The 27,153-nt window shown below is 43.3% G+C and overlaps 2 protein-coding genes across 3 annotated transcripts in view; both read left to right on the top strand.

Annotated features, from left to right (window-relative positions):
* Positions 1 to 775: 775 nt before the first annotated feature.
* Positions 776 to 2,775, top strand: LOC311230422 (transcription factor 15-like). The gene is made up of 2 exons (XM_084316693.1): positions 776 to 1,411; positions 1,951 to 2,775. The coding sequence occupies exons 1-2, from the start codon at positions 920 to 922 to the stop codon at positions 2,014 to 2,016; spliced, it is 558 nt and encodes a 185-aa protein (XP_084172819.1). The 5' UTR covers positions 776 to 919; the 3' UTR covers positions 2,017 to 2,775.
* Positions 2,776 to 9,204: 6,429 nt separating this feature from the next.
* The window catches only part of LOC311230459 (casein kinase II subunit alpha), a 38,519-nt gene continuing 20,570 nt past the window's right edge, over positions 9,205 to 27,153 (top strand). The window contains exons 1-5 of one of the 2 annotated variants that reach the window (XM_084316747.1): positions 9,205 to 9,343; positions 10,993 to 11,277; positions 12,091 to 12,202; positions 26,144 to 26,245; positions 26,652 to 26,702. In XM_084316747.1, coding sequence (XP_084172873.1) covers positions 11,177 to 11,277; positions 12,091 to 12,202; positions 26,144 to 26,245; positions 26,652 to 26,702 — 366 coding nt within the window. In that variant the 5' untranslated portion in view covers positions 9,205 to 9,343; positions 10,993 to 11,176. The remainder of the gene's footprint in view (positions 9,344 to 10,992; positions 11,278 to 12,090; positions 12,203 to 26,143; positions 26,246 to 26,651; positions 26,703 to 27,153) is intronic. The other variant, XM_084316748.1, reaches the window with a different exon arrangement.

Here is a 27,153-nt window from a genome sequence, read left to right as displayed (position 1 = left end):
TTATCTCTGAGCTGCATTCAAAATAGTAGTCTCTACTCTCATATAAGTGACAGATTTGACTTGATTTGTGAATAAGTACATTTTCTGTGCAAGCAGAAACTGTATTTCCAAGCAACTCATAGATAATAACTTTACAGCACATGGAACACTTTTACTCTCTCTGTGTCACAATAAGTGAATACATGTTTTGTTTTCTGTAAAGTGAGTTAGATAAATTGTCCAGTTTCTACTTAATGGGGCACTTCACCTAAATACAATGAGTCTGAATATGGCCACCAGTGATGTCATCTGGGACATTGAATCATTGTGTTGTGTTAATTACAGCTCAATTAAATTATAATTAACTTGATTTGTAAATAAGTGCCCTTATCTAGAACCCTCATGAGTCATGTCTTACAAGCTCTCCCCTCTCTCACACACACACGCACGCACACACACATGTGCTGGCTGGACAATATTTGTACTTTACACAGTGATTGTCAAAATATTTCCTGCTCTATAAAACAGATTTGTGGTGTACAGAAATCCACGAAATCAAACGACTAGTTCGGTTTCACATGCAGCACTGGCCCAAATGAGATGATTGAAAGGCATTGTATTAAAAAAAAAAAAAACATTTGGAAGGATGGTTGGTGGTCCCTGCATGTCCTCAACCCCTCCCCTTACTGCCGAGGGGCTACTGTAGCAGACGAAGCTATAAGAGCTGCTCTCACTGAGATATTTACGCGCACACGCGGTTGACTGTCCGGCTAGAGCACATTGGGGATATGTCAAAACAATATTTTCCTAATCGAGCGGGGATTGCTGTGCATGTCCGAACTTCAGCGGCCTTCTTTACGCACGACTCTTGTCTGTGTGCAACTGTTTTCTAAATAATAAGGGATTAATTTCCCCTCTGAAACAGACTCGTTTTCTCATCATGGCTTTTACGATGTTGCGGCCGGTGGCGACGCACCCCTTTTCCTATCCCGTTGACTTGAACATGACTTCGGACGACGAGGAGAACAGGAGCGAGAGTGACGGCAGCTCGGACCGGGGCTACGGCTGCTGCTCGGAGCAGGAGAAGTACCTGCGGGTGTCCCGCGTGTTGGGCGTCGGCGTTGTTGTGAAACAGCGAAACGCAGCCAACGCACGGGAGCGAGACCGTACCCAGAATGTCAACACCGCCTTCACGGCGCTTCGGACTCTCATCCCCACGGAACCGGTGGACAGAAAGCTCTCCAAGATCGAAACCCTGCGCTTGGCGTCCAGCTACATCTCGCACTTAGCCAACGTTCTGATTGTAGGAGACGGACGCGAGGACGGCCAGCCGTGTCTGAGCGCGGTGTACAGCCGCAGCGCGCAAGGAGCCGGGAAGGCTAAAAAACCAAGAACTATCTGCACATTCTGTCTGAGCAATCAGCGAAAAGGGGTAAAGATTGTGAAATATTATTACCCAAACGAGTGTCCGCTGTAATTTTGCCCGTTTTTGTTTGTGTTAAAAAACTATTTACTATTACGCACGGTGCCATTGCACTGCCGTGCATGCGTAAACGGTGGGGTACTTTGTTTGCACTGTTGGAATGAAGAAAGGTGTGTGGCTGAAAGCATGGACCCAAGCATGGATAAATAAAAAAAAACACATTAACACCACACCAGACATAGGAAAATATAAACCATAGAAATCGTCATGCATCTTAATAAAAATGGAAATTATCCGTGTTTCCAATCTCTCTGTTGGGATTTCGGTTTCGACTATTTATAGGCACCATATCAGTCATGTGTACTGAGATATCCTTTAAAGGGAAACGCCACTTTGTTAGATATGAAATTGACTATGCTATTTATATCCACATTGGGGCCAACATGTAAGATCGTGTTTTTGGTCCAAGTCTTTGCCTATATGCAAGAAGAATGTCTTGATTAAGTGTGACAGCGATGACTGACTGCAATGTCCCGCTTTGTTCACAGGTGAAAGACAGACTAGACTGTGTGAAGATGCATGGGGGCGACACGCTACGAATGAGCCGGCGGTGAAACTGTCTGGCTGGGACAAAAGTTGAGCCTAAGCCCAGGACCAGACCTCAGGGAAAACAGAACTTCAGCCGACACTCACCTGCACACAGGCCAGTGGGCCTCAGTGCTCCAGTATCATCTTAGTACTTCCATGTTTCTATGTCCATCTAGGCTTAAGGGGGAATGCAACTCAACTTAAGAATTCTTATGTTACTCCCATGGGCCATGACAGTCTAATCCATATTTGTGAACGCGAACAACTAGACTAGAGAACAAACAGAAGGAGAGAACTGAGACTGGGATGTGTGATGTGATGTGATCAAGATGTAACATCTGGAACTGCCCCACAAACAGCACATTTTTCATGACCAAACTTTATGTAATAGTAGCGTTATCAGTTCTGAGCCAGAGAAATTACCATTATCCCCAGAAAAAATGCATTTATCATATTTCCCCAGTGTGGAGCAACTCTTCATTTGACATCTTGATGACATCACAGATTCAGGTTGTTCCAGTGTTCATGTTCACAAATATTGATTGAAGTGTCCGATGACTCCGATACCTAACATACAAATTCTTTAATTGAGCAGTGTTCCTCTATAAGGGCCAAACTGATTATCTTCAAACTAAGATGCTTTTGGGAAACCCAACTCGGAGTGTAGACTCACCGTCCACCCTTTGGAACCAGACTGTCACCGGAGACCAGTCTCAGGAATAATGTGTGACAGAAGACTCCGCCCACTATGCCTGGTTATGAGAAGACAGTCCTTTCTGTGAAATAATAGACTATGGTGAGACAGTGTTACACAGAGAGACAGTCATCGTTTGTTTTTGCTATGCATTTTGTATTCTACTTTGAAAATTAAATCTATTTTTTACATAGGTACAGTTGTCTAGTACTTTGCTATGAATTTGGTGCTGATGCCATTTTGTGTTTGTGTGGAATACAACTTGCAAGTTACCATGGAATGGGTCAGAATTAGAATAACTTTATTCACCAATACAATAAGGCTACAGGGGTTTGTCTCTGGTTTTTATGAAGAAACAATACATCACAGGACATACCGGCTTACACATAGCAAAAGAACAACAGAGACATTCAATCGACCATAGACTTAAATAATACACTACAACACAAATGTTATGAACATGTTTGCTGTGTGGTTGCCACTGTTGATGGAAGTGGAGAGAGTGTCCAGTGGTCCAGAGTACCAGAGTTAGCCATGACACATAGGTTGAGATGCATGACATCAACAGGACATAATAACATGGATAAACATCAATGGAACAATTCAATTCCTGATGCTGAAAAATTGTAAAGTGTGCAAATTTTTCCATCACCTAATCAGTGAATAAAAAATAACTGCCTCCAAAGGAATACTCATGGATAGAGGGTCAAACCAAAGGGTCAAGAAAAGGGGGTGGGATTTGAGATACTGTAGGTCAATTAGAATTACAAATCCATATGAGTTCTAAGGCTAATAGTACTTATTTTATTTTTATTTATTTTTTATCTATAAAAGGTCTGTTTACATTTGTAATATCTGTTTTATAAAATTATGAAAAGCTTTGCCAGTTTAACATGGCTTACATTTTCCTCTCTTGAGCAAGTCGTAGTTGTGTCGGCCAGGAAACCTAGAAGTGGTACATTTAAAAAAATAAACTACAGATGTACAAGTCCTTCAATCAAGCATAGGGCAATACCACCCTTCAAACGAACAAGCAACAATGATTGGCATCTTCTGCCGGTAAATTACCCAGAAGGGGAAATCTATATGGGAAATTCCAACAGTTTTACCTTTTCCCTCTGAGTACGAATCCCAAAAGAGGAAGTAATCAATCTTGTCCTGTAGGGTCTTTCTGAAATAGTTCTGCTCCGCCAGTAATGGACTGCAGAGCCTTTTTCTGTGTAAAAGGACAGTGCCAGTGAGGAAGGCATGAATCAGGCCCACTCAGAATTCACTCTGCGAAGGTAAAAGGAAAAAACAGGAAAGAGACAGACTTGGTTGGTGGTGGCTGGTGATTGCTGATGACTCGTGGGAATCATCAGCACATTGTTGGAACTGTGCCCGACAACGTCAACGTCAGAAAGGGAACAAGGCAACGTTTCAGATTCAGTGCAATGTGCTGTTATGTTCCTAATCTGTTCCCAACAGTAGTCTCTTCTGGGGAGAGAAATCAGTGCTTCCATCTACAAAGCTGTAAGTATACAGAATGTATCCAGGCGTGTGCACAGATAGGGTCCAAAGCCTAAGGCCCTGTCCCTTTGCCATACTATTATACACAGTGCACTCTTAGAAATAGTTTTGTTTTTTTGATAACCAGCATCTATACTGAAAATGGGACAGTATATCCACCCTATTTGAAAGGGGGACTCCACCCCTCCTCTTTAAAGATTTTAGGTGTGGGAATGCCCTTTTTCTCCCTTTGTTGAGCCCCTGCTCCGTGGTACAGTCCTGTACATGTCCCGACGTCCGTGGTCTTCCCAGTTGTAGCTCAAATCCTTGCAATAAATGCTGTACCTTTATTGAGGATACAACGTTGAAATGTTTGCATATTTAGGGTCTGTATCGAGGAGAAAGTGGAAAGTCAGATCTTTGGCACCTCTGAGTTCAAGCAGTAAATCTCCTGGGTTGTGATCCACATGTGGTGTTGATCAGTCACAGCTAATATCACCTAGCAGCCTGTTTTCCAGGCAAACACAGCTGTTGATGAATTAATGCTGTAGATCACACAAGGAGTATGGGACTGTATGTGTGTGTGTATTATATAAATGCTGTGACCAAGTGTGCTTGTGTGTATGTGTTTATGCATATGAGAGAAAGAGATAGTGAGTGAGAGAAAAAGCACATGCAAGTGTCTGCGCACGTGCGTGGATGTATCTATGTCTGTATGCGCGTGCGTGTATGTGTGTGCATGACGAGAATGCATTTGCTGCAGGAGTATTTTGGTCAGACTGTGCATTTACTATGGCTGTGATAAGCATTCCTTATGAATGTGTAGTCAGCACGATAACTCCAGCTGTACTTGTTCTCTTTGACAATGCAACCTTAGACACTAGTCATAGTGACTACATTTAACGTGGACGCTTATGAGAAATCTAATAAGGCAGTTCTTAGCCCACTAAAACTGAACAGTTTAAATCATGTCTGAAGTGTTGTTTAGATATACACCCAGTGGAAGTAAGTTATTGCACTCACTATCCTCCGAGGCGGCCCAAGACTCTCGAGTCTCCCTCCACCTGTCCGTCCTAAACTCTAATTAGAAGCTGCTGCATGAGCGTGGCTCTGGGGGCCTTGGTGGGGCCCGTCGAATGGCTCCCAGAGGCCCCCCAGGCAGGAAGATGTCACAGAGGAACAGGAAGGAAAAGGGCTGAGTTGCCGACCCTGCCGAGGCCCTCCCCGTGGGGCCCCTGGCCTCGGGGCCCTGGGTCAGCGCCAGGCTTGACATCAGCCCAGGACCCAGATGGCCCCACTGCTCAGTCAGTGCTAATTTTAATTCCTGGGTGGGAAAGCATGGCTGACTAACCAGAATGAAGGAGAATGGGGACTGTGGTCAAGGTACTGGTGAAATTGAAGGAGAAACGTTTTGTTTCTCTAGCTTGGCCTCATTTACTGTCGAATGTTCCTGTGTGCAGGTGGGATGAGGAACAACCACTTTACAACCGGTGTGATTTGTTATGAAAGATAGCGATACGCCTGTATAGTCTAAAAGAAAGTTCTGTTTGAACGTAAATTACGATGTCTAAGTCGTCAGCGGCACTTTTCCGATCTCCGAGCCTCATCTGGTAGCCATTAGCGTCAGACACCATGGGACAGATAGGAAGGGAGTAAGATTGTGATACAGTTCCCCCCCCTCCACCACAGTTTAGCCCCAAACAGACCCTTATGGTGCTGTATCTCAAGCAGTTGACAAGGTAGACAACTTTTCACCCCCACCACCCCTCTGCGCCTTATTCAACCCTATAGCTTCCTGGCCGACCTGCCTGTCAGGGGAGCTAATCGCCATCAGACACGCACTGCGGCCTCTTTCATGGGACAAGGCCTTGGATAGGCTGCTTCCGATTTTTTATGATTCTTTTCCATTGATGGGTGGAGTGGGAGAGCTGGGAGCAACCCAATCCTCTGCAGCAGCCAAGCAGGGCTAACCATGGCCAGACAGTGGGAGGGAGACACTGCAGAGTGTGTGTGTGTGTGCGTCTCTTTGTGTGATTGTACGTGTCTGTGTGTGAGAGAGAGTGTGTTGATCTCAGTGTATGTGTGTAATGCGTGTCTGCGGTCTGCGCATCTGTGTTTTGCTTGCGCACGCACGTCAGTGTGTGTGTGTGTGTGTGTGGGTGTGTGTACTGTATGAGCGATGCTGTTGACACACACTCTCCTCCCGGCCGTGGACACCCGGGGGACTATTGTTTCCCCTGCAGTGTACGGAGGGAGGAAGTAGTGGAATGCCCTTAGACATTAGCACAGACAATATCAGTCTGCCGGGGCAGGGCCCTGATTGCTCTCTCCTTGGCTCCGGCTCCCATCATGAACCTCAGACGTAGGGCGGGGGTTCCTCAATGCAGAGGTGAAAAGGCGATTCATCCGAAGCCTGATTTCCATCCCCTTGTCAAAATAAAACAAAACAATATGAGGTGCGCAAGCAGGTCTTTTCAGAGGAAAAGGGCGTCTTTCCTTAGTGACATCCATCAGAAGGCCTAATGAGCAGCATGCATCTGTATGAGGCTGTAAGCAGAGGCTCACATCCATCAAAAAGCCTAATGAGCATGCATCTGTGCGAACAGAGGTTCACAGGTTCACACCTTAATATGATTAAGTGGTATTGTGGATTTTCACATACACTATGCTGAAGTATAATCAAAGGTATGACTGTGAGGCTAACTGTACTCCATGCTGGCAAAGAATCTTAAAGGAACACACCAACATTATGGGAAATGTGCTTACCGTCTTCTCCAGAGTCAGACAAGAAGATAGATACTGGTTTCCTCTCTCTGTGTTCAGCTATCCGGCTGCAAGCTTGCCTAGCTTAGCACAAATGAATGGAAGCGAATACGGACCAGCTAGCCTAGCTGTTAGCCAAAAAGCTATCCACTGGAGAAGATGGTAAGCACATTTACCATAATGTTGGTGTGTTCCTATAAATAAATGTCAAATAGAAAAAAAGAAAACATGAAAAGTAATCAAAATTGAATATACTGTACCCCATACTCTGAGATGGTCCAAACAAATCACAGAATGGGGATTTAGATCACATACGCAATGAACGCCATGAGCGTGTAATAACCAGATGATATGGATATTTTTCTTCATTGACATAAACACAAAGTCCAAGGCCAGTAGGTAGTCATTTATGGGACTCCCTATTTCCACACCATTTCGCCCTGAGGGCTGTTTATAAATGTAACCTTAATCTTAGTGGAGACCTCACACCTAAGCCTAACTTCAACTAGATGAAAAACATAATTTTTGCGATGATTCCATCCTGCAAAACCACTGCCTGCAGGGCGAAACGTCTGACTTTGAACCAATTTCAACACTCAGGGCAATTGTTGAGAGGATATCCTCAATCAAGGCCCCAAAGAGCACAATGAATAGGCTCGCTGAAAGAAACATGCTGACCCCAACAACCTCTTGGACCTGACTACCCAGCTCCAAACAAAACATCATGATGTCAACTATGTTCCAGTGATCTGAACAAATTACCTCACAGGATATAGGCCAAAGCTACAAGGGGGGGCGGGTTACTTAAGTTACCATCCAATATGAATGCACAGTCTGAGTCTGACCGATTGTCAGTCATCATTTCTCAAGCAATATCTCTATCACTTCCAATATTAAACACAATATCACAAAATGAGTGTCATAAAAAGTCCCATCTCCTTATTTCACTGATGGAGGTAGCTAGACTTCAGAAAATTCAGGGGGTTGAAAACATCGCCCTCTTGTGGACCCAGTATGAAAAGAAAGCCCTGATCATTACTATTTCCCCTGTAGTCAGTCACCTGCAGGTGTGCTGCTCTTGCTTGTCTGATTAATTTCTCTTTGGATTGAAGATCATGTGTATTTTTTATGTGCCAAATACATATATTTAAAACAAACAAGCATATATTTTCCATTCATATATTTCCTTTTCCATTGGTTTTCTTGTTTGATAGTGATGCTAGATTACATATTTGCAAAATATTCAGCTCTCTCTGCGTTCAGTAGAAAGCTATTTGGATAGCTTTCTACTGAACGCACAATGAGGACATCTTGTCGGACTCTGGAGAAGATGGTAAGCGCATTTCCCACAATGTTGGCATGTTTCTTAGGGTAGAATGTTGAACCCCTAGCCCTATGTCCTACTGTAATTACCATGTTGTCTATCAGTGGAGTCCTTTCTCAAGACACGCCATACTGTGTGATACCTGCAGCTAGTTTGCCACAAATCAAATATAAAGTAATGGAGCCACTCTTCATCTGTACAAAAAGCCCTGAAACCAATTCCACTGCTTTGCTTTGGATGCACTTCTGTTTAAAGAGGAACACTAGCCAAATTAAGAATCCCATTATGTTATTTCCATGGTCTAGGAACGTGTAATCAATATTTGAGGTAGTCTGTCCCAATCCCAAAGACAGAAACCAGATAAGTAAGACATGTAATGTCATCAGATGTAAAGTTTGGAGCTGCTCCAGTGACGATGAATGGGGCTGATTTTGTAGACTACATGAGACTGTTGTGTTGGACTATAAATTTCGTGGCAAACTAAGGCAGAGCTGCGTATCCATCGTCGAAACAAAACACTACTCAACAATCGAAATTTTGAATGTTTTAACGTCAAATTCTTCGTCAAATGTATATACTATTTTTTTGTGTGTGTATCACAAACAGTACTGTATTTGTAAATCTGGTATGTCATAAATGTCTAGATGTAGCAGTACTGTCTATCTGTATGTCATGTATCGTATGTCATATGACATATATATGATGAATTGAAAATGGGGGACCTTGATGTAAACAAGACGAAAGTCTTTATCTGGTCTGCATCCCCTTAACAATTGTGTGTATTGAGCTGTACTGTACTGTAGTCTGTACCCATTCTGCAATCTGTTAATAAATAAATGTTCAATCAATCAATCAACCTGCAGGTGGCGCAGGTCAACACGTCCCGCATGCGTGTTGTGCCTCCACCGCACCCGTTCCAGCGTCGAGGAGACGTGACGTTGGTGGCGCCAGTCGGCCATTGTGTCTCTGATACAGCAGAAACCACAAGCGAGTGGCTTCACCGGCAAGAGAGGGAGGAGGGTCGCTAGCTTCACACAACCCATCTTATCTGTGAATAATTCCTATCTTCGAATTGATCAAAGAGGTAGGTTAACGTTCGATGTTCGGGTGTTTTTCTCCTACTCTTGTAACAATAATCTCCCAAGACGTCCAGCTAAGCTAGCTAACGCAACAAGCTAGCCAAACTTAGGCAGCAGCTAACAACGCTAACTGTTCTATCCAGACTAGCAACATTAGCTAGTTGCTCTAGCCTCAAGTCGTGGCCCAAGACCTGGCTTAGAACATTGACACACGTTAGCTTGAAATCATCAATAAGCCGACTGGTGTTAGGTAACAACCTCGCTGATGACAGTTACATTAGTGTTAGTTTCCAGCTTGGCCCTTGTTGTCAAAGGGAGAACTTCAGACTGTTCCTCGTCAAGGAGGCGAGATGAGGTGTTTGACCAACTATAATAATACCACAGAGCTATGAACTGCTCTGTTAACTAACGTTACAGTTTACCCCGAATTAAAGTTATGGCAAATTAGGAGCTCTGAAATGTGTTCTATTGCCTTAGTGATATAATTGCAATGAAAGCTGGCTAGTTACAAATCTAAATCTAGCCAACCTTATCACGTAACACAGGCCAGATTGGTTGGACATTATTACTAGTCAGGCACATTAAATCCCTGGCTGCTGACGCAGTGTACCCTGCATCTTCATGACAAATCATTCCCCAGTAGCCAAGCTAGGATACCACTAAAGTGTTATTTTCATCTCTACTGCAGACATATTTCATGGAGGTTTGTAAAGGTGAATGTTGTCTACTCGCTTGATTATTTAGCTGCTAGAGGGATGTAGTGTTTGGCATATTTTTTAACTGGTCCACTAGGATTGGGAAAGCCAGAACCGTACGACCAATAGCTGATGATCCTACTAATGTAATGGCATCTTGCCTCACCCATAACCTAAACATATGTCATTACACATGCTATCACCACATGGAAAGATATCTGTTGGGGTGTGTGTGTGTATGCGAATGGATGATTAAAGAGACTTTATGATCTCTTGCACATGAACATACCACATTAGAGTAAAATGTCTCAATGTGTGTTTCGCAGCCTAACCGCACACATTTGATTGCAACTGTATTAATTTATTTTTATTCCCACCCGCAAACACTGCCAATTGACTTGTGTTCGTACTGTAGGCATGACTGACACCGGTATTTTGAACCCTGGGTGTCCGCAGTGGTAGGCAAGTGCTTAGCCTTAAACCTCTACACTACTCAGCCGCGCACATTTTATTCATTGCAAACATTTTATTCTTATCTAGTTGAGACACTGGGACACACATTCTCACTTGCGCCCCACTGCTACAAAGAGAGATGCTAAAGGAACCTCTGGTGGAGATGCATCTCCCAAACAGTGCTGCTGTGTGACTTCTGTCAAGTGCTGTGACATTCAGAGAATGGATTTGTCATTTGAATAAAATCAATAATCGCATAGCTTATCCCTTCCTAGCCTAGTAATTTAACAGCGTGTCCATACTTGTGATGTGTTCTAAACTAGTGTGTGTGTGTGTGGACCTAGAGTTTGGGCTTCCAAAGAGGCATCATTATTTGCCATTATTAGTGGCAAATATTACTCATTACATGCTTTATCATGTGGTACAGATCAATGTTGTTTGATAAGATGTCAGTGTTTGTCTTTCTAAAGGTTGTCTTTTCTCTCCCCATCCCGCCGTTGTGTCAGCTGTCCAAAGGTGCCCCTGGTGGCCCCCCCCTCCCTGCCCACAGCCAAAGCCCTCCCACACCCCCTGTCCTGTCGGGAAGAGAGAGACCCTCCCCCTCCCCCTACCTTCCCTCTTCCTTACCTGCCTCCCCCTCCATCCGTCTTGCAGTAAGAGCTCCCCACCACCTCTGCCAAGCTGTCGGACATGTCCGGCCCTGTGCCAAGCAGGGCCCGTGTCTACACCGAGGTCAACACCCACCGGCCCAGAGAGTACTGGGACTACGAGGCCCATGTGGTCGAATGGGGGTATGTACTGTACTAACCCTATCTAGTACAGGGTATCTATGTGCATACTGTATCTAGTACAGGTGATCTATGTACATACTGTATCTAGTACAGGGCATCTATGTGCATACTGTATCTAGTACAGGTGATCTATGTACATACTGTATCTAGTACAGGTGATCTATGTATATACTGTATCTGGTACAGGGGATTTATGAGCATACTGTATCTAGTACAGGGTATCTGCATGTCTGGAAAAGTATGGAAAATGTATTTGATTCTAGATGGAATATTATTTAGCTGTATTATATTTGCTGGAATGTGTATTTGTGAAGAATTATCTAACTTTAGAGTGCTTAATCTTTGGCTAGAATTGCTTAGTGGAGCATATTGTCCAGCCACTATTGACTTGCATACTTAAAATAGTATGACATTTTAAAATAGAAACATTTTAGAGACCTTGCTAGTAGACACACAAATCAAATAGGTTGTTGAGCAACCTTTGATCTCAATTTGTTGAAGTGTGGATCTTCAGTCAAACTCTTGTGATCCTCAAACCCTCTAACGATAGTGCCGACCCCTGGCATACATTTGCTGCTATTATTCACTATCTCCAATGCTGTTTTTACTCCCATGTGTTGAGGTCACCTGCTGATTCTGGTTGGACTTCTATATAATCTGAAGACAGACTTCGCTTTTCACACTGAACAGTGATATGCGTTTTCTCTAAACCTATGAGTTTGTAATACATTTTTAGAACCAGATTATTTCTGGTGGCCTCACCTCTTCAATGCAACAATAATTGACATTTGTCTTTATCTTTTATCTGCACAGAAATCAGGATGACTTCCAGCTGGTCAGGAAGCTGGGGCGCGGCAAATACAGTGAAGTCTTTGAGGCGATCAACATTACCAACAATGAGAAGGTGGTAGTGAAGATACTCAAGGTAACGCTATTCGATAGCCTGTTGATGAAATTTAACAGTATTGGTCAATCACTTGTGTAGGTATATGCATACCTGGTGACAGTGGCTCAGGAGGTAGAGCGTTGTGTTGTAATCGGAAGGTTCCCGGTTCAATTCCAGCTCCTCCAGGCAGCGCGTTCATGTGTCCTTTGATGTGTCCTCTTAATTGTTCTCGATGAGCAGGTTGGCACCTCGCATGGTTGCCTCCGCCTTGTGAGGCATAAAGTAGAAAGTGCTTAGGATAAAAGCACTCTATAAATGCTGTCCATTTACCATTAAAAACATTCAAGACTCGCAACACTGTCTTTGCATTAACCATGCCAGCTAGTAGTTGCTAGGGTGACCAGGTGTCCCCCTTTTGGTTGTACTGTCCCACCATTTGAGACCGCGTCCCACATATTGAGAGGATGTCCCTCTTTTCGAAGCAAAAAAGAAAATATCGAACACAAGACATTCCTGTCAAGTGATAAAGTTTGAATATTTAAAACAGATGTTAGGTGGTAACAAGCCGGCTGCCAGTGCCAAGATGAATGTGGAGAGATATAATTCTGTATTTAATTTGTATTTATTTTGATTTAACCTTTATCTATTTGGTGAAGACGAGTTATTCTAATAAAAAAAAATTACATTATCTATCTGTCCCACCAAAATCTTACTGTTGTCCTGCTTTTGGACTCTTTGCATCTGGTCACCCTAGTAGTTGCCGATGTAGGTCTGCAAGAGACATTTAATGGGGGCTTGTAGTTCAGAAAATGCCCCCTGCAAAGGGTGGCTAGGTGGCGCAGTGGGCAAGGCGCTCGCCACCAATGCAGGAGCCGCTGGGTTCGAGCCCAGCTCTCTGCGTTGCTATCAGCTTGGCTGGTCGTTCATACTAATACAATTGGCAGTATTAGGGGGTGGGAAGCTGGTGGGTGGGGATCGGACGTTGTGGACAGCGACTCCTACAGGTCGGTTGGTGCGCCTGCACAGTAGAATCGGGAAGCGACGAGGGCGGCGTGTCCCTCCCACGCAGACCCTCGCCGCTGAGAGATTGCGCTGTGCAGGTGAAAAGATGCGACGGCTGCTTCCTCGAGTACCGGAGGGGACACGTGATGCAAGGCTTCGTCCACATTGCAGCCGGCTTGTGGGAGGCATGGCCAACAGTGTTCGAGACAGGGGAGGGTAGAATTGGACAATATGAAATTGGGGATGGGAGAAAAATAGAAAATGGGGAGAAAAAGTAGATAAAAAAAATGCCCTCTGCAGTAGGTTATTTTTTTTTTAAAGAGGGGATTCATGACATTGCCCATTAAAATCTGATAAATGTCCCTGAAAATCAATTGGAACAGGGCAAGAAAGCTAGGTCTATGACTCCGAGTTGAGAAGTAATGTTTTTCTATTTCCTCTTGGTTTAGGTCTGTGGGTGGGATAAGGGCAGAGGGGGGTGATGTCTTGGTTTAGGTCTGTGTGGGTGGGATAAGGGCAGAGGGCGGTGATGTCTTGGTTTAGGTCTGTGGGTGGGATAAGGGCAGACTGGGTTGATGTCTTGGTTTAGGTCTGTGGGTGGGATAAGGGCAAACTGGGGTGATGTCTTGGTTTAGGTCTGTGTGGGTGTGATAAGGGCAGAGGGGGGTGATGTCTTGTGATTGTGCGTTAAGATGATAATGGATACAAACTAGAGATGTTCCGATACCATTTTTCCCTTTCCGATCCGATTCCGATACCTAAGCTTTGGGTATCGGCCGATACCGATATTTATCCGATACCAGTGCATAAAAAAAAAATTATATAAATTATAAATTTTTTTTTTTTTTTTTTTTTTTTTCAGATACTGTTATACTGTTTTTTTAGTAATAACTAGAACGTATAGTATTTATTCAATAACAGGTGATTGTATAGATTTGTATTAGTATCATTAATCAATGACTATGGGCTGCAGCACTGCAGATATACCCTACTCCAATGATCCACACGGACATTAAACGGTGTTGCACTCGCTACTCAGTGGCTCTGCAGATATACCCTATTCAGTCTGTAAGCTAGTGGCAGATAGAACGTTCATGTTGTGATTTTTGATGCAAAATAAATATTCAACATTCTCTTTTGAAACTCCGCCTCAGACTCTTATCCTTTGGCACTTGCTGTACTTTGCTTGCAGGTATGCAGCCATTATTGCTGGATTATGTGAATAGCACCAACTTTAGACACGGTAACGTTATCAAGCTAAGCTAACTGACCTAGCTCGTCTTCCCGCATTGCCATTAAGATAACGTTAGTAATAGTCAGCTAACGCTAGTCCGTAGCTACTTAACTTAAATACAATTCACCGTGGGTGCATTATTGTTGATAGACGGTCACGGACAGTGTTAGGTCCTCGAGAAAGGACAGGCGATCATCTGATTTGATGTAACGTTAAAAGCGGATGTTGTTCCAACTAGCTATCTTTCCAGCTAATGCTATCATAACACCAGCCAAACACATCCCGATTCCCGTCCGAGCTCCCCGTCACACCGCACTGTCGGGGACAATGGAATTTTGTATCTGCTGTTAAAATGACACAGCATCACACTTTAAAACATGTTCATTTTATAATCCTCACTCTCCGCAGGACTCGGCAGGAGATAAATTACATCATGGGATCGGAGGCTAGAATTTACGTGTACTCGCCGATACCGATACCAGCATTTTAGGCAGTATCGGCGGCATTTCCGATACCAGTATCGGTATCGGAACAACTCTAATACAAACCCCATGTAACTATGAGAATTTCACATCACGATTATAGTGACTTAAATTATCATGGTTTTCTGAAAATGTTCAAAAAGTAAAGTTTTATATTAAACTATATGCAATGACCCCATGCACAATTTACATAAATACAAACGCGTCTTAAACAGGACATATTTTAGTAGTTTTCAACAATATAGGTCTTTGAGGTTCCCTAAACATTCTAGCAGCCTCTATACCTCTCTGTTTCAGTACTGTTCTCAATGGGCTGTTTCTGTGCCTATAATGAGCGAGCTGCTCGTGCACCATCTAGCAGTGGAGCCTATAATGTTGAACAAAATTCAGATCTAACTTTCAGACTAGACGTTGCAGATCTAATATAACACAGATATAAGATGCAACAATAGCGTAGCAATCTCACCATTAAAAATCGTGTACACACGCATTTGATCAAGATATCTTCACATGCACATACATACGTATGCCAGCGGCACGGTGGTGTAGTCAGGGGAGGAAACTAACTTTTTGGCTTACCAGCCAACTGGCGAGTATCTGATTTTTTTTTACCAGCCAAACAGATTTTTTACCAGACAAAAAAAATCGCTAATTGTGATAATATTACTTCTTTGTATGTCAAGCCGCGTCAATGTTGTGTATGCATCTGGGTAGGCACACTGTGCCTTTAAGACAGCACGGTGGTCTTACGACAGTGCTGTGAAGTACCGTCAAGTGTTGTGGTAACGTCAGTTGGGTTGGTGTGCTGTTGTGCACAGTGCACTGGTTGAGCTAGCCCCTTTCGTGACTGCGATGTGCAAGCCAGGGGCTTTTGAGCATGAAATAAAATGTCTAACCCAGGGTTTCCGTTAGAAAAAATTGTTGCCGGTCTCCGTGACCTGCAAGATTTCAATCTACCGGACAAATGAGATTAATTCCGGTCATAGTTTATTGAGCTTTAAAACAATTGATAGGCAGGCAGCCTATATAAAGAATGTCATCCTCAAGGCATGTAGATTTATAATATTATTACTTAAAACTAGGCTACTTTTGCGTATACAGTCATTAATTAATATATTCCAAATAAAATAAGTCCCTCGATACTCCGTGCTGCTGCTGACTTGAAATAAAATAGACCGCGTATGTGGGCAGTCGGTCCGACACTAAACAGCAGTCTGTTATAATCACATTTTTATGAGCTAACGAATTCCGTTATATTGGACATTTGTATTAATTATATCAAGCGAAGAACTGAGAAAGCAGAGAGACAGCAACATTATCGTGGTTTGCGTGACGACTCTCCACCTCGCAACGACTTATTTGCAAAGAGTATGGCGCTGCAGAGAAGCTGATTTAGCTGTTATTGGCTCTTTTCTGGGAACCGCACAGCAGCGCCCCCCACCCAACATTGGCTGAAAATGGCTGAATTGGAGTACTGCTGGAATACTGCATTGTGCTGATAGTGCTCTGGCTCTGCAGCTTCACAAAAGTTCGCACACCCAGCACTAAGCTCTCGCTCGCTGACAACGTCGTTGTCATTATTAGAAGCAACGAGGAAACAAATGTAATGATCGTTTCATTCATCGCATAGGCTATTTAATTTTAGCCTATTTTAATACAATTCAAATAATCAAATTGTGCTTAGACTCAGGGAATTATTTTCACCGGACATTAAGACCGGAGAGATGAAATATGTCGGACTTCAACAGATTTTGCCGGTCAAATACCGGTAATTACCGGCTAACGGAAACGCTGGTCTAACCTTACGTCGTAGTCCGGTGCTTTTTTGGAAACATTATAGTCATAACAGATACACCTAGCTGGCTGCTTTGAGCACACGGGGCTAACGTTAGCTAGCAAGCAGCTATAGCTAAAACGCTAACTAGAAGCTAACCACTGTATCAGGCCATGTGAGCGGATCGGAGCGTGAGCGGCGCGGAGCGGGCGGTTTTGACGTGAGCGAGGAGTGGGTTTTAAAATGGGTCGGCGCGACGTCCGGAGCGAGAGTTCTCCTCCGCTCCAATCCACTCCAGGTCGCTCACAGTGGTTTAACACTGTTGATGTAATATACATGCAGTACAATGCCAAAGCAACAGATGGCGATGTACAAACATGAAGGCCATTTTCAACCAATGAGAAGGGTGAACCTGTGATATCCGGTTCAGGCTTTGTCACTGTAGAGACGCCCACACTCACTCCTGTTAGAAAAAGTATCGACGCCATTGTTGTTGACGTTAGCTTACATGCTAACGTTAATGGCAGCGACCATAGCATTGTGGCTCGGCTAGCCTATCATCGCTTAACAGAGCTAGTGAATGGATAAACAACGTTATTTAACATTGCAGAATGGGTACAATTACAATGCGGCTCAATACAAACAATTGTTAAGGGGCCCAGGGGGTGTAGACTGTTGTAGTTTGAGCTAATTTACACCATGCTCCAAAAAAAAAAAAAATCTGCCGAGCGATCTGGCGCAGGGAGCGATTCAAGGTGAGCGAGCGGAGAGCGACTTGGTGGCGGGGTCAACATGATCGATTAGCGGAGCGGACCAAGCTTTAAAGAGCGAAGAGCGGATTTCTCGGCCGCGCCGATCCGCTCACGTGGCCTGCACTGTATACAGTTCCAATAGACTAACATTACACCTCTGTGATTTAAATGTGTCCTTAGTAACTTATACTCGAGGGTTGTACTAGGGTTGGATGCAGTTCCCCGTTGGTCAGTCTGTCTGTTTTCCATCTTCTGCTGTGTTTAACGTTATCTGTTTGCGAGTGCTCCTGATGGCTAGCCTAGTACCGCGGGACTTTTATTATTATATGTCCGCGGGTTGGCCAGTACTGCGCAAACGTTTATTAAACATTATATGTCCGCGGGTGGTCTTGTGCAGTGCTCTCGTGGCACTGTCAACTAAAGCGAACACTCGGAAGACGCGCACTGTTTGCCAGTGCAGTGATTGCAGAATGTTTTATTTTTTTGTATACTCGCCAGCAGGGGAGGAAACTAACTTTTTGGCTTACCAGCCAACTGGCGGGTATCTGATTTTTTTTACCAGCCAAACGTAAAAAATACTAGCATTTGGCCAGTAAAGTGGCCTAATTTCCTCCCCTGGGTGTAGTGGTTAAACACTGTCGCCTCACAGCAAGAAGGTCCAGGGTTCGATTCCCGCTTGGGGACCAGGTTTCCATGATGCCAGTTACCCAGGTGGGGTATCTCCCAGGCCTTTCTGTGTGGAGTTTGCATGTTCTCCCCGTGCTTGCAAGGGTTTCCCCCCCCGATAAGATAAACCCAATGGAAAAACATGCACAACAACAAGATCGCTAACGCTGTGGCGTCCTTGACGAAGACGGATAGGAGCACTTGGATTGGTCCCCTGGCGCGGCTCACGTTGACGCCTGTCTGCTCCCGGCTGCCCTTGGGGGGGGGGGGGGAGGACGGGATGGGTTAATCGCAGAGACTAATCGCAACTTGCATGCATGCCGATTAATGACCTCTGGGCAGGTCCTAAATCATTATTATTATGCGTATAACAGGTTTCCAGAGCCTGTGTTCCACAATTTTTTCATTGCAAAACAAGCCCACGTTGCTGCGTCTGGGAGACTGTTGCTAACTTCTTTGGTTGATGCTGAACAGTCTACAGTATTTACAGTGAGTTTTTCAAAGCGTGGTAATCAAACGTGATTTTTTTATGATAATTACAATTTGAACGGTATTACTAACGGTCAGTGCATTTTTCCCTGGTTGTCATTAAAACTGGTAACCGTTCCATCCCTAGTCTCAGAATTTCAAATCAACGTGTTCTATGCACCCCTTAACACATTCTGTGCCACGCAGTTTGCCCATCTTATACCACTCTCTGCCAGTGCTGTAAGCCTATGGAGTTGATCACCTTCTTTGCAGGGCTATAACTTTTTAAATATTATAGCTATATCGACATTACTATGGCCCATTCAACATCGGGTATTTATTTCTTTATTTCAGATCCCCTTTAGTATCTAATCTTATCGTTCCAGATGTGGGAACGTTATATTTTTCCATTCATACATTGTCGTGTTAGTACCGTCATGAATATAAGTGTTTTTAGTAGGGCTGACCTTCGAAGCTTTTTTTGGCAATCGAAGCTTCGGGGCCGAGCTTCGATTTTAATTCAAAGCTTCGAAAAAAAATCTTATGTTGTGGGACTTGTACAGCACTTTCGTAAACGTTGTTGTTTTTAAATGTGCTCTATAAATAAAGTGGGTTGGATTAATTAATTAAGTAGCCCCTTTCGTGACTGACGCATCCAACAAGGTTTCACTCGGCTGTGTGATTTAATTCAAGGTGGATCGCTGTTGTCGTTTGAACAACTTCAGATTTCATGGGAACTACCAATCCCCCAAATCAAGAATGTTTAAGATGAATGAAGTAAGATTTTGATTATTTGAAATATGGCCTGTGTAGACTAAACTATGCACAGAATTATGTCAGTCTACAAGGTCCGGATTCTACATGGTCCGGCAATGTAGACCTTGTAGACTCCACTACAGACCAATTATCAGTGAATGTTCATGCATTTTTAAGAAGGGCAACTTCCACAAAAAAACAAAGAACTCACCAAAACATCTCAGTAGCACCTTATCTAAATGTTATATTTCATATATGGAGATTCATATTTATTTATGTATTGCATGCATTTCTACATTTTATTTCCTATTTTGTTTATTCATCCCAGTATCTTTCTTTCTTATGTGTGGAATTCTACAAGGCGCGCCCACACACACACACACACACACACACACACACACACACACACACTTACATTTAGTCATTTAGCTGACGCTTTTATCCAAAGCGACTTACAAGTTCTGTACGACAAGACAGCAAGAAGGGTACAACTCTATCAGCTGAGTAACAATGTTCATCAAAGTGTTGCGTGTTACAGTGTAGGTTAGTTTATTAGGACAAGTGCATGACAGTAAGGTTAGTCACGGTTAGATTTTTTTTTTTTTTTTATCATTTCAGATAATGGTTGAAGAAGTGAGTCTTTAGTCGACGGCGAAAGATTGGACGGGTTTCGGCTGTCCTAACTGGGATGGGTAGTTCACACACACACACACACACACACACACACACACACACACACACACACACACACACACACACACACACACACACACACACAGACCTACACACACACACAAATCGAAGTAAAAAAAAAAAAATTAAAAAAAAATTATTTTTGATTTTTTTGATTTTTTTGATTTTTTTTTAATGTTCGAAGCTTGTGCCATCGAATCGAACGTTCGAAGCTTCGAAGCATTTAAGACGGCCCTAGTTTTTAGACTGTAGAGCAGTAATTCCTAGAACGCGAGTTATAGGCCCAAATGCATATTATACATAATCGATTGGCGTTTCGTTCCTATACACGCTATATAAAAAAATTCAAATGCATATGCTCGGTATACATTATGCTCCATCATGTGTGAAGGAAAGGGCGGGGGGGTCGTTTATGATTCCTTGATTGTCTGTAATGGCTTTCCTTAGTACGACATCATACGTTGAGCAGATGGATTGCAATGAAATAAATGGACAATCGAGTTGGAATTAACGTTGGATTACTCTTACCTGTGGCCGATGCGTTGGGAGAAAAAAAAATCCAATTATTTGATGTCGATCTGCTAGATCCATTTTCCGTTTGTATGACGCAATAAACTCCAAAAGCATATTGATTCTTGCATCTCGAAAGCGATCAAATGCACTCGAGTGTTTGTCTTGATCAACATAACAAGATAGCTCTGCCGGAGGATTTTCCCCGAGTTCACAGAGCGCCACATCCGGTTTAGAGTGGAGTGCAACTCGCCTGAAATCCACCAGGCGGCGGTATTGAGGCGTTGAAATATCAGACAGGGTCCAGCAGGCTCCCGGAGCCTTCCTGGATGAATTATGAATGCCAATAGCGAATAAAGGAAATAACGATCATAAAAACGAGTTAACTCGTTGGCGTTGGATGTGTTAACACATTGGGCGCCAGAGGTCGCTGTGGGCGTATGGCCGTGTGTGCCAGCGCTGTAATGAACGGGGGTACATGCCGATGTTTGCAGTGCTAAAACTATATTCTATATTATAGCTATGGATCTAATAATATAGTCGATTGTCATTGAGTTTCTTCCGGTCAACATGCAAGAAACTGATAATTATTTCATCAATACATTCCCGTTTTATACCGTGGTGAATATGAGTATAGTTTTAGAGTAATTCTGTGTAATCCCAGGAAACGCTGCTAAACAGAGTTTTATTGCATTTCACTAGGAAGCGTGCCATTCCTCGCTTGGATCGACAATCGATCTGAAATCAACGCTAGATTATCTGTATTATGTTTCATCATGCATGCATGAAAGGGTGGGGGGGGGGGTTATGGTTATGCTATGCAAATCCAGAGCCTGCAGAATAATGAAAGACCCCCACCACCCCTGTTTAAGCTGCTGCGGTCAGGCAAACGCCTGCGCACACCAGTAACTAGGACAGAGAGACTTCGGCTCAGCTTCTTCCCCCAGGCCATCAGTCTTGAACACTGAACTCTCCACACACAAGCACACATGAGCACAAACACATACTGTATACGCTCACACACTAACAGTCACTTTAGCACGCACGCACACACACACATGCTGCACACGCTCACACTCAACGGTCACTTTACACAATGGAAAGGTCACTTTAAGAAGAAAAAAAAGAACGGGAGTGGTTCTTGTATAGTAATAGATGGATATAGCAAGATAGCATTAGGATATATAGTATAACTGTATATAGTATAGCAGAGCTCTAAGCTAACCTTTTTCACTAGGGGCACAGGTGCTCCTAAATGAAAAAAGTTAGGACCACACAAAGAAATTTAGGAGCACCCAAAAATATTTAGGAGCACAGTGAAAATATTTCAAGTAAAAGTTTTTTTTTTCAAAAATAAATGTATATTTGTACTGTGCGTGCATGTGTGTAAATTAGCTCTTGCTACAACCCTGCATGTTTACATTTTGTATTTTGTACTTGATGTTCATTAACGTGCTGTCCCTATCAAATAAACTATCAAATCAAACTACTGCTACAAAGTAACAGTCACTTAACTTTAGCTTTTGCCCCTTTTATGCATACAATGCCTATGTTTTGGCTGTGTTGCTCTTCTAGAGAAATAATCCTTTCAAGGTTGCCTATTGAAATACTGTACACCTCCAGTACAGAAACATTGTTTATGAGTTTGCGTGTCAGGTAGACCATTGATTGACAGTCGAGTCTGCCAATTACGTCACACCGCTTGCACTCCGGCCGTCCGGCGCTGCAGCTGGACCCTATTGCCCACCTCTGCTGTTCATAACGCTAGCTAAGTTAGCTGTACACACATACACAGTGGGCCAGTTACTTTGGTGTAGGGGTGTAACAATGCATCGATCCTAAGGGGAAAATTCAACTGCATCGATTTGAAAATGTTAGAATTGATTATCACAATTTGAATGTGTATACAGTGTTATGTTGTTATCATGTCTGTTACAGTCAACACAAAGGGCATACGCTACTGCATCAACGTTATGATTAACAAAGCAAGGCATTCGTTTAGTTGCATTAACGTTATATTACCATTGTTATCGCTAAATCTAGGTGTTCTAAAATATATTGCTATTGGTAAGACTAGAAGTTACATGTCTCGGGAAACTCGCATATCGCAATGGTGGCGTTTCAGGAAGTAAACAAGCCAAATGAGAGCTTCCGATTGGTCATTTGCTTTCTTTCTCATGAAACCAGTCACGTCACTCTACTGTGATTGCACCGTTGGCTTGAGTGCAATGTGGGACGTGTAGTTTTTTAACGATTCTCGCGGCGGAGAAAAAAAAGACGAGAGCGGCTGTAATCTGTACTCGCACACCGTGCGCGTAATTGATTTTTACGGTTCGCACAACACACATATTTTTATGGGCATATGCGAGCAATTTGGTCGCACTGTAGAGCCCTGTATAGTAGTGTACATAAGACCCAGTGCCTCATCCGTAGCTTAACACTGTATTGCACTATCGCTCAGCATGTCTTTACCATGCATTTTTTAAACTTTATGAACATTATACTAGGGCTGGGCGATATGGCCGCTAAATGTTATCGTGAAATTTTTGGCCATATTTTGACATTTCCTCTAAAGCACTTAAAAATGCTTGATTTAACCCTTTGATGCATACAGTCACGCCAATATGATGATTATAATAAGTCCCTGCAAAATATGTTTCCATTATTAAACCATGAAGATGCGATAATATGAGAGAGAGAGAGAGAACATACGCAGCTGTTTACACAGAGAGAGAGAACGCGTTTGCGTTTTGAGCGTATAAGCTGCTGTAGGCGATGATGTCACACTCTAATGTAAACACAGGAAGGAACACACGGAGATTGAAACTGGATGCAAGAAACAAATAACCAATAAATATGAAGTTATCTTTAAACCTCTGTCAAGCGTCGTCAATATAACCCACCCCCTTTTCCCACGAATGGAACTAGTGTCGTGGAGTCCGCTTTGAGCTGACGCTAGCAGCTAAGAGCTAACGCTAGTTAGTTTAGCCTATTATGGTTTAATTTAGCAGCTAACGTTAGCCCATTGCATGTCATTGAAGGTCCGCGCTGGTCTGTGTAATGAAATTACAATTGCATGTCATTTAAGGTCCGCGCTGGTCTGTCTATAATGAAATGAGAGGAACGCTCTGCACTAAAGCAAGTTTCATATCAGCCGCGACGTGACAACATATACTCGATGTTCACGATATAGTAATTTACTACATCTCACGTAGAACAAGCCGCGATACATCGAGTATACTCATAAACTCGTAAACAAATCATCGTCCGCTCTCAGATTGGTAGTCAGAAGCCCGCACCGTTAGCGTTACTGCGTTAGCATCTAGCCTTGGCAGACTATTTGATTCGTTAAGGGCTCGAAATTGCATGAGTTTTGGTCATATGCTCCCGAAATGCTCCCGTTGTTTGGCTACTTCTATGTGCAGTGAAAACTACTCTAATGCTTTATAACCTAGTCATTGATTTAGTTCAGGGTAATCTAAGATTAGCCGCAGAGCTAACGCTAGTTAGCGTGAGCTAACGCTAGCTAATCAAGCTCAGTAGCTCACAGAGAGAGATAAAAAGCTGACAGCGGATAGTACAGGACGATACAAATACAATAAAAAGGCGGGTGGGGGCTGTTGTGTAAACCTTGTACTCTTTAGTTCACATAATAAGAGACGGATTATTTGCTTGCTCCACCAGTGCACCACTCCACAACAACACACACCAACTCTCGTCACAACGCTTTACGGTATTTTCACAGCACTGTCGCAACATTACCGTAAAACGTGAACACCGTTGTGACCCACTCGCTCCACTAGACGCCTATTCTTTAATTGGAGCCGAAGAGTGCTGCCGAGTGCTTCCGCGTTTTCCCTGATTGGCTGCGACACGCCCCTCGCCCTCTGCTGGCGCGTGTGTGCACTACACTCCGTGTGTGCACTACACTCAACTCCGTTTCACTGTAATAGAAGCTGAAGCGCATCTGTGATTTTGACGGTGACGGACGGTTTTCAATACAGTCGGTATTTCTAAATACCCCGGTATATCGTAATACCGTCATACCGCCCAAGCCTATCCACGGTGCTTGATTCTCCCCAATCTGTGTTATGAACGGTGCTACTGCCCGAGTAGGAAAACCCGGACTGGATTTGTTAGATCAACATACAGGCTGAGCCAGAGAATCCAAGTATGTGCAAGAGCGGCCGCAAGGCGTTAGGCGGCGGTATTGGACGTTTGCGATCTCGGACCCATTCAGGACAGCCTGCACAGGCTGCCCGATGAATTATCAATGGAAATAGCGAATAAAAGAAATAACGATCCAGAAACGGGTTAATCAGTGATTGGCACTCAACAGTCGGGCATCAGAAACGTGTTTATCCGTGAACGGCACTGAAAGTGTTAAGCCACTGGAAAGACCCTGGCATGCACTACAGCCTTGCTGTTGAAATCCTGCTAATGACACTTCAGAGGTGACGGGAACAAGCCTAGTCTAATTGAGTTGGGAGTAGGCCTGCCACGATAACACATTTTGCTGGGCGATTAATTGCCCCCGAAAATATCGCGATAAGCGATATTATTGCGACCGGTTAGAGAATTTTTTTTTGAGAAATTTATTTCCCAAAACTTTTATTTTGAAGCCCACCGCTCCGTCTTTTCCTGTGTTTTAGACTTTTATTTTGAAGCCCACCGACCGGACCGGAAGTATTGTTGTGATTATCAGGTACTTTGGGTACCAGAAAAGTCACGTGAAACACTGCAGACCACTGATTGGTCAGAATAGAGACGCGTCTCTAGGATTTCATAATCATTATGTTTGCAGCAGGCACAAGTGCAATAAACAAAGGATACAGTCACTGTGTATTCTGCCTCATTTATTGATTAAACAAAACCGACATCAACACAATTTGCCACCGAGCGGAGAGTTTAGTCTCGCAAAAAGATCGCTGACTTGTTAAGGCTTGTTGTTAGGTTAGGTGCTAATGTTGTGCTAGCGTTTTAGCATGGCTATCGTACATAGCGTGATCAATATAACTCGCTATTGATTGTTTGTATGAGTAACGTTAATGCTAGTAGAATAGACACAACGTGAGGTAATCACCATCCATTTTAAACCGGTTATTACCTAATGCTAACGTTAGCAAATAGACGCGACTGGTAACGTTACAGCTTGTTAGCCTAATGCTAACGTTAACGTTAGCATAGACAGCCTAGCTAACGTTAACGCTTGTAGAATAGACACAATGAGAGGTAACGTTAGCGTTAGCAGAATAGACACAACGAGGGTCTCGTTAATGTTGTTATTGATTGATTGATTGAAAACTGTGTTTACTCTGTTTGTATGAGTAACGTTAATGCTAGTAGAATAGACACAATGAGGGGTAACGCTAGCCCCACGGAGCTCCTGTGCTGTGCTCTGTAGTAAAGCCAGCGGCCCGCCTCCCAACACGGACAGTGACTGACAAGGGGCACTGGGTCCGCCTCATTAAAACAAACGCGCAAATAGCAATTAATCGCGCCCGTCAAAATCATTGCATTCATTTTAATTATCGCGGCAATTAATCGATTTATTGCTTATCGCGGCAGGCCTAGTTGGGAGTGTAGAGAGACTTTCTGCCATCAGACTCATCTGACTAATTGTCTCTTTTTTTCCCACAATAGCCGGTGAAGAAAAAGAAAATCAAGCGTGAGATCAAGATTCTGGAGAACCTTCGTGGCGGCCCCAACGTAATCTCCCTCATTGATATAGTCAAGGACCCTGTGGTGAGTGAGACGAGCAGCAGCATCACACGTGTCAATATGCCCATGAATAGCTCACTTGATTTTGACTAGAGTAGAGAGACCACATTTCAAGGATCTAATCGTTTCTTCCATTGTTGATATTGTCAAATAATAACATTACTGTATCAATAGCACAATGATCTCTCCACCTGTGCAAGCTTGTCCATTTCACTTGGGATTTGGAAATGTGTGTCTGTAAGTACACAGCTAGATAGTTAGAACATTTGCGTTAGTGTGTTAGCTCACTATGATAAAATGTAGCTTTTATTGCCCAGGGTTCCTACAGTCATAGAATTGGTCATGGATTTTCATTAAGAGAAATGTGTAGGAACTCTGTTTGAAGTCAACTACTAGATTTACAATACAAACCTCTTTTCCTTCTCTTCAGTCCAGAACCCCTGCCCTGGTCTTTGAGCATGTCAACAATACAGACTTCAAGGTAAGCTCCAAGCACCTCATTGCTCTTAGTTAGGGATGCCCCGATCACGTTTTTTGCCACCGATACCGATCACAGATCGTCGTGAGCCATATCGGCCGATACCGATCCGATACCGATTGTTTTTGATTAAAAAGAAATTAAAAATTATTTTATATAATTTATTTTTTATTTTTATTTTTTTATAAAATATATATATTATATAATTAGACTTGTACTTGTATTATCTGTGAGACATCGCCACCACGCAACAAGTCAAAATGCTCGCTATCTGCAAACAGCTCCACTGTCTGTGTACTCTAGTAGCCTCCAGCTCAAAAGGATTCTCCGGCGCTGCAGCTGGACCCTATTGGTAACGTTACGGTTCTTTGGTCATTTCACATTCAGCAAGCCCTCAGCTCCAATACGCATTGAATCAATGTTATAAGACATTGATATCAAGAGCTATCTGTAG

The sequence above is a fragment of the Notolepis coatsorum genome (assembly GCF_963971535.1).
Source record: "Notolepis coatsorum genome assembly, chromosome: 6".
NCBI classification, from domain to species: domain Eukaryota; kingdom Metazoa; phylum Chordata; class Actinopteri; order Aulopiformes; family Paralepididae; genus Notolepis; species Notolepis coatsorum.
The sequence above is the reverse complement of the archived record's forward strand: the minus strand, read 5'-3'. Positions and strand labels throughout refer to the sequence as shown.

What these genes read in the sequence shown, in the direction of transcription:
- LOC311230422 (XM_084316693.1), top strand. Translation starts at nt 920, where the DNA reads ATGGCTTTTACGATGTTGCGGCCGGTGGCGACGCACCCCTTTTCCTAT. An exon ending in TGAGCAATCAGCGAAAAGGG is followed by an intron (nt 1,412 to 1,950) that starts GTAAAGATTGTG and finishes CTTTGTTCACAG; the next exon opens with GTGAAAGACAGACTAGACTG.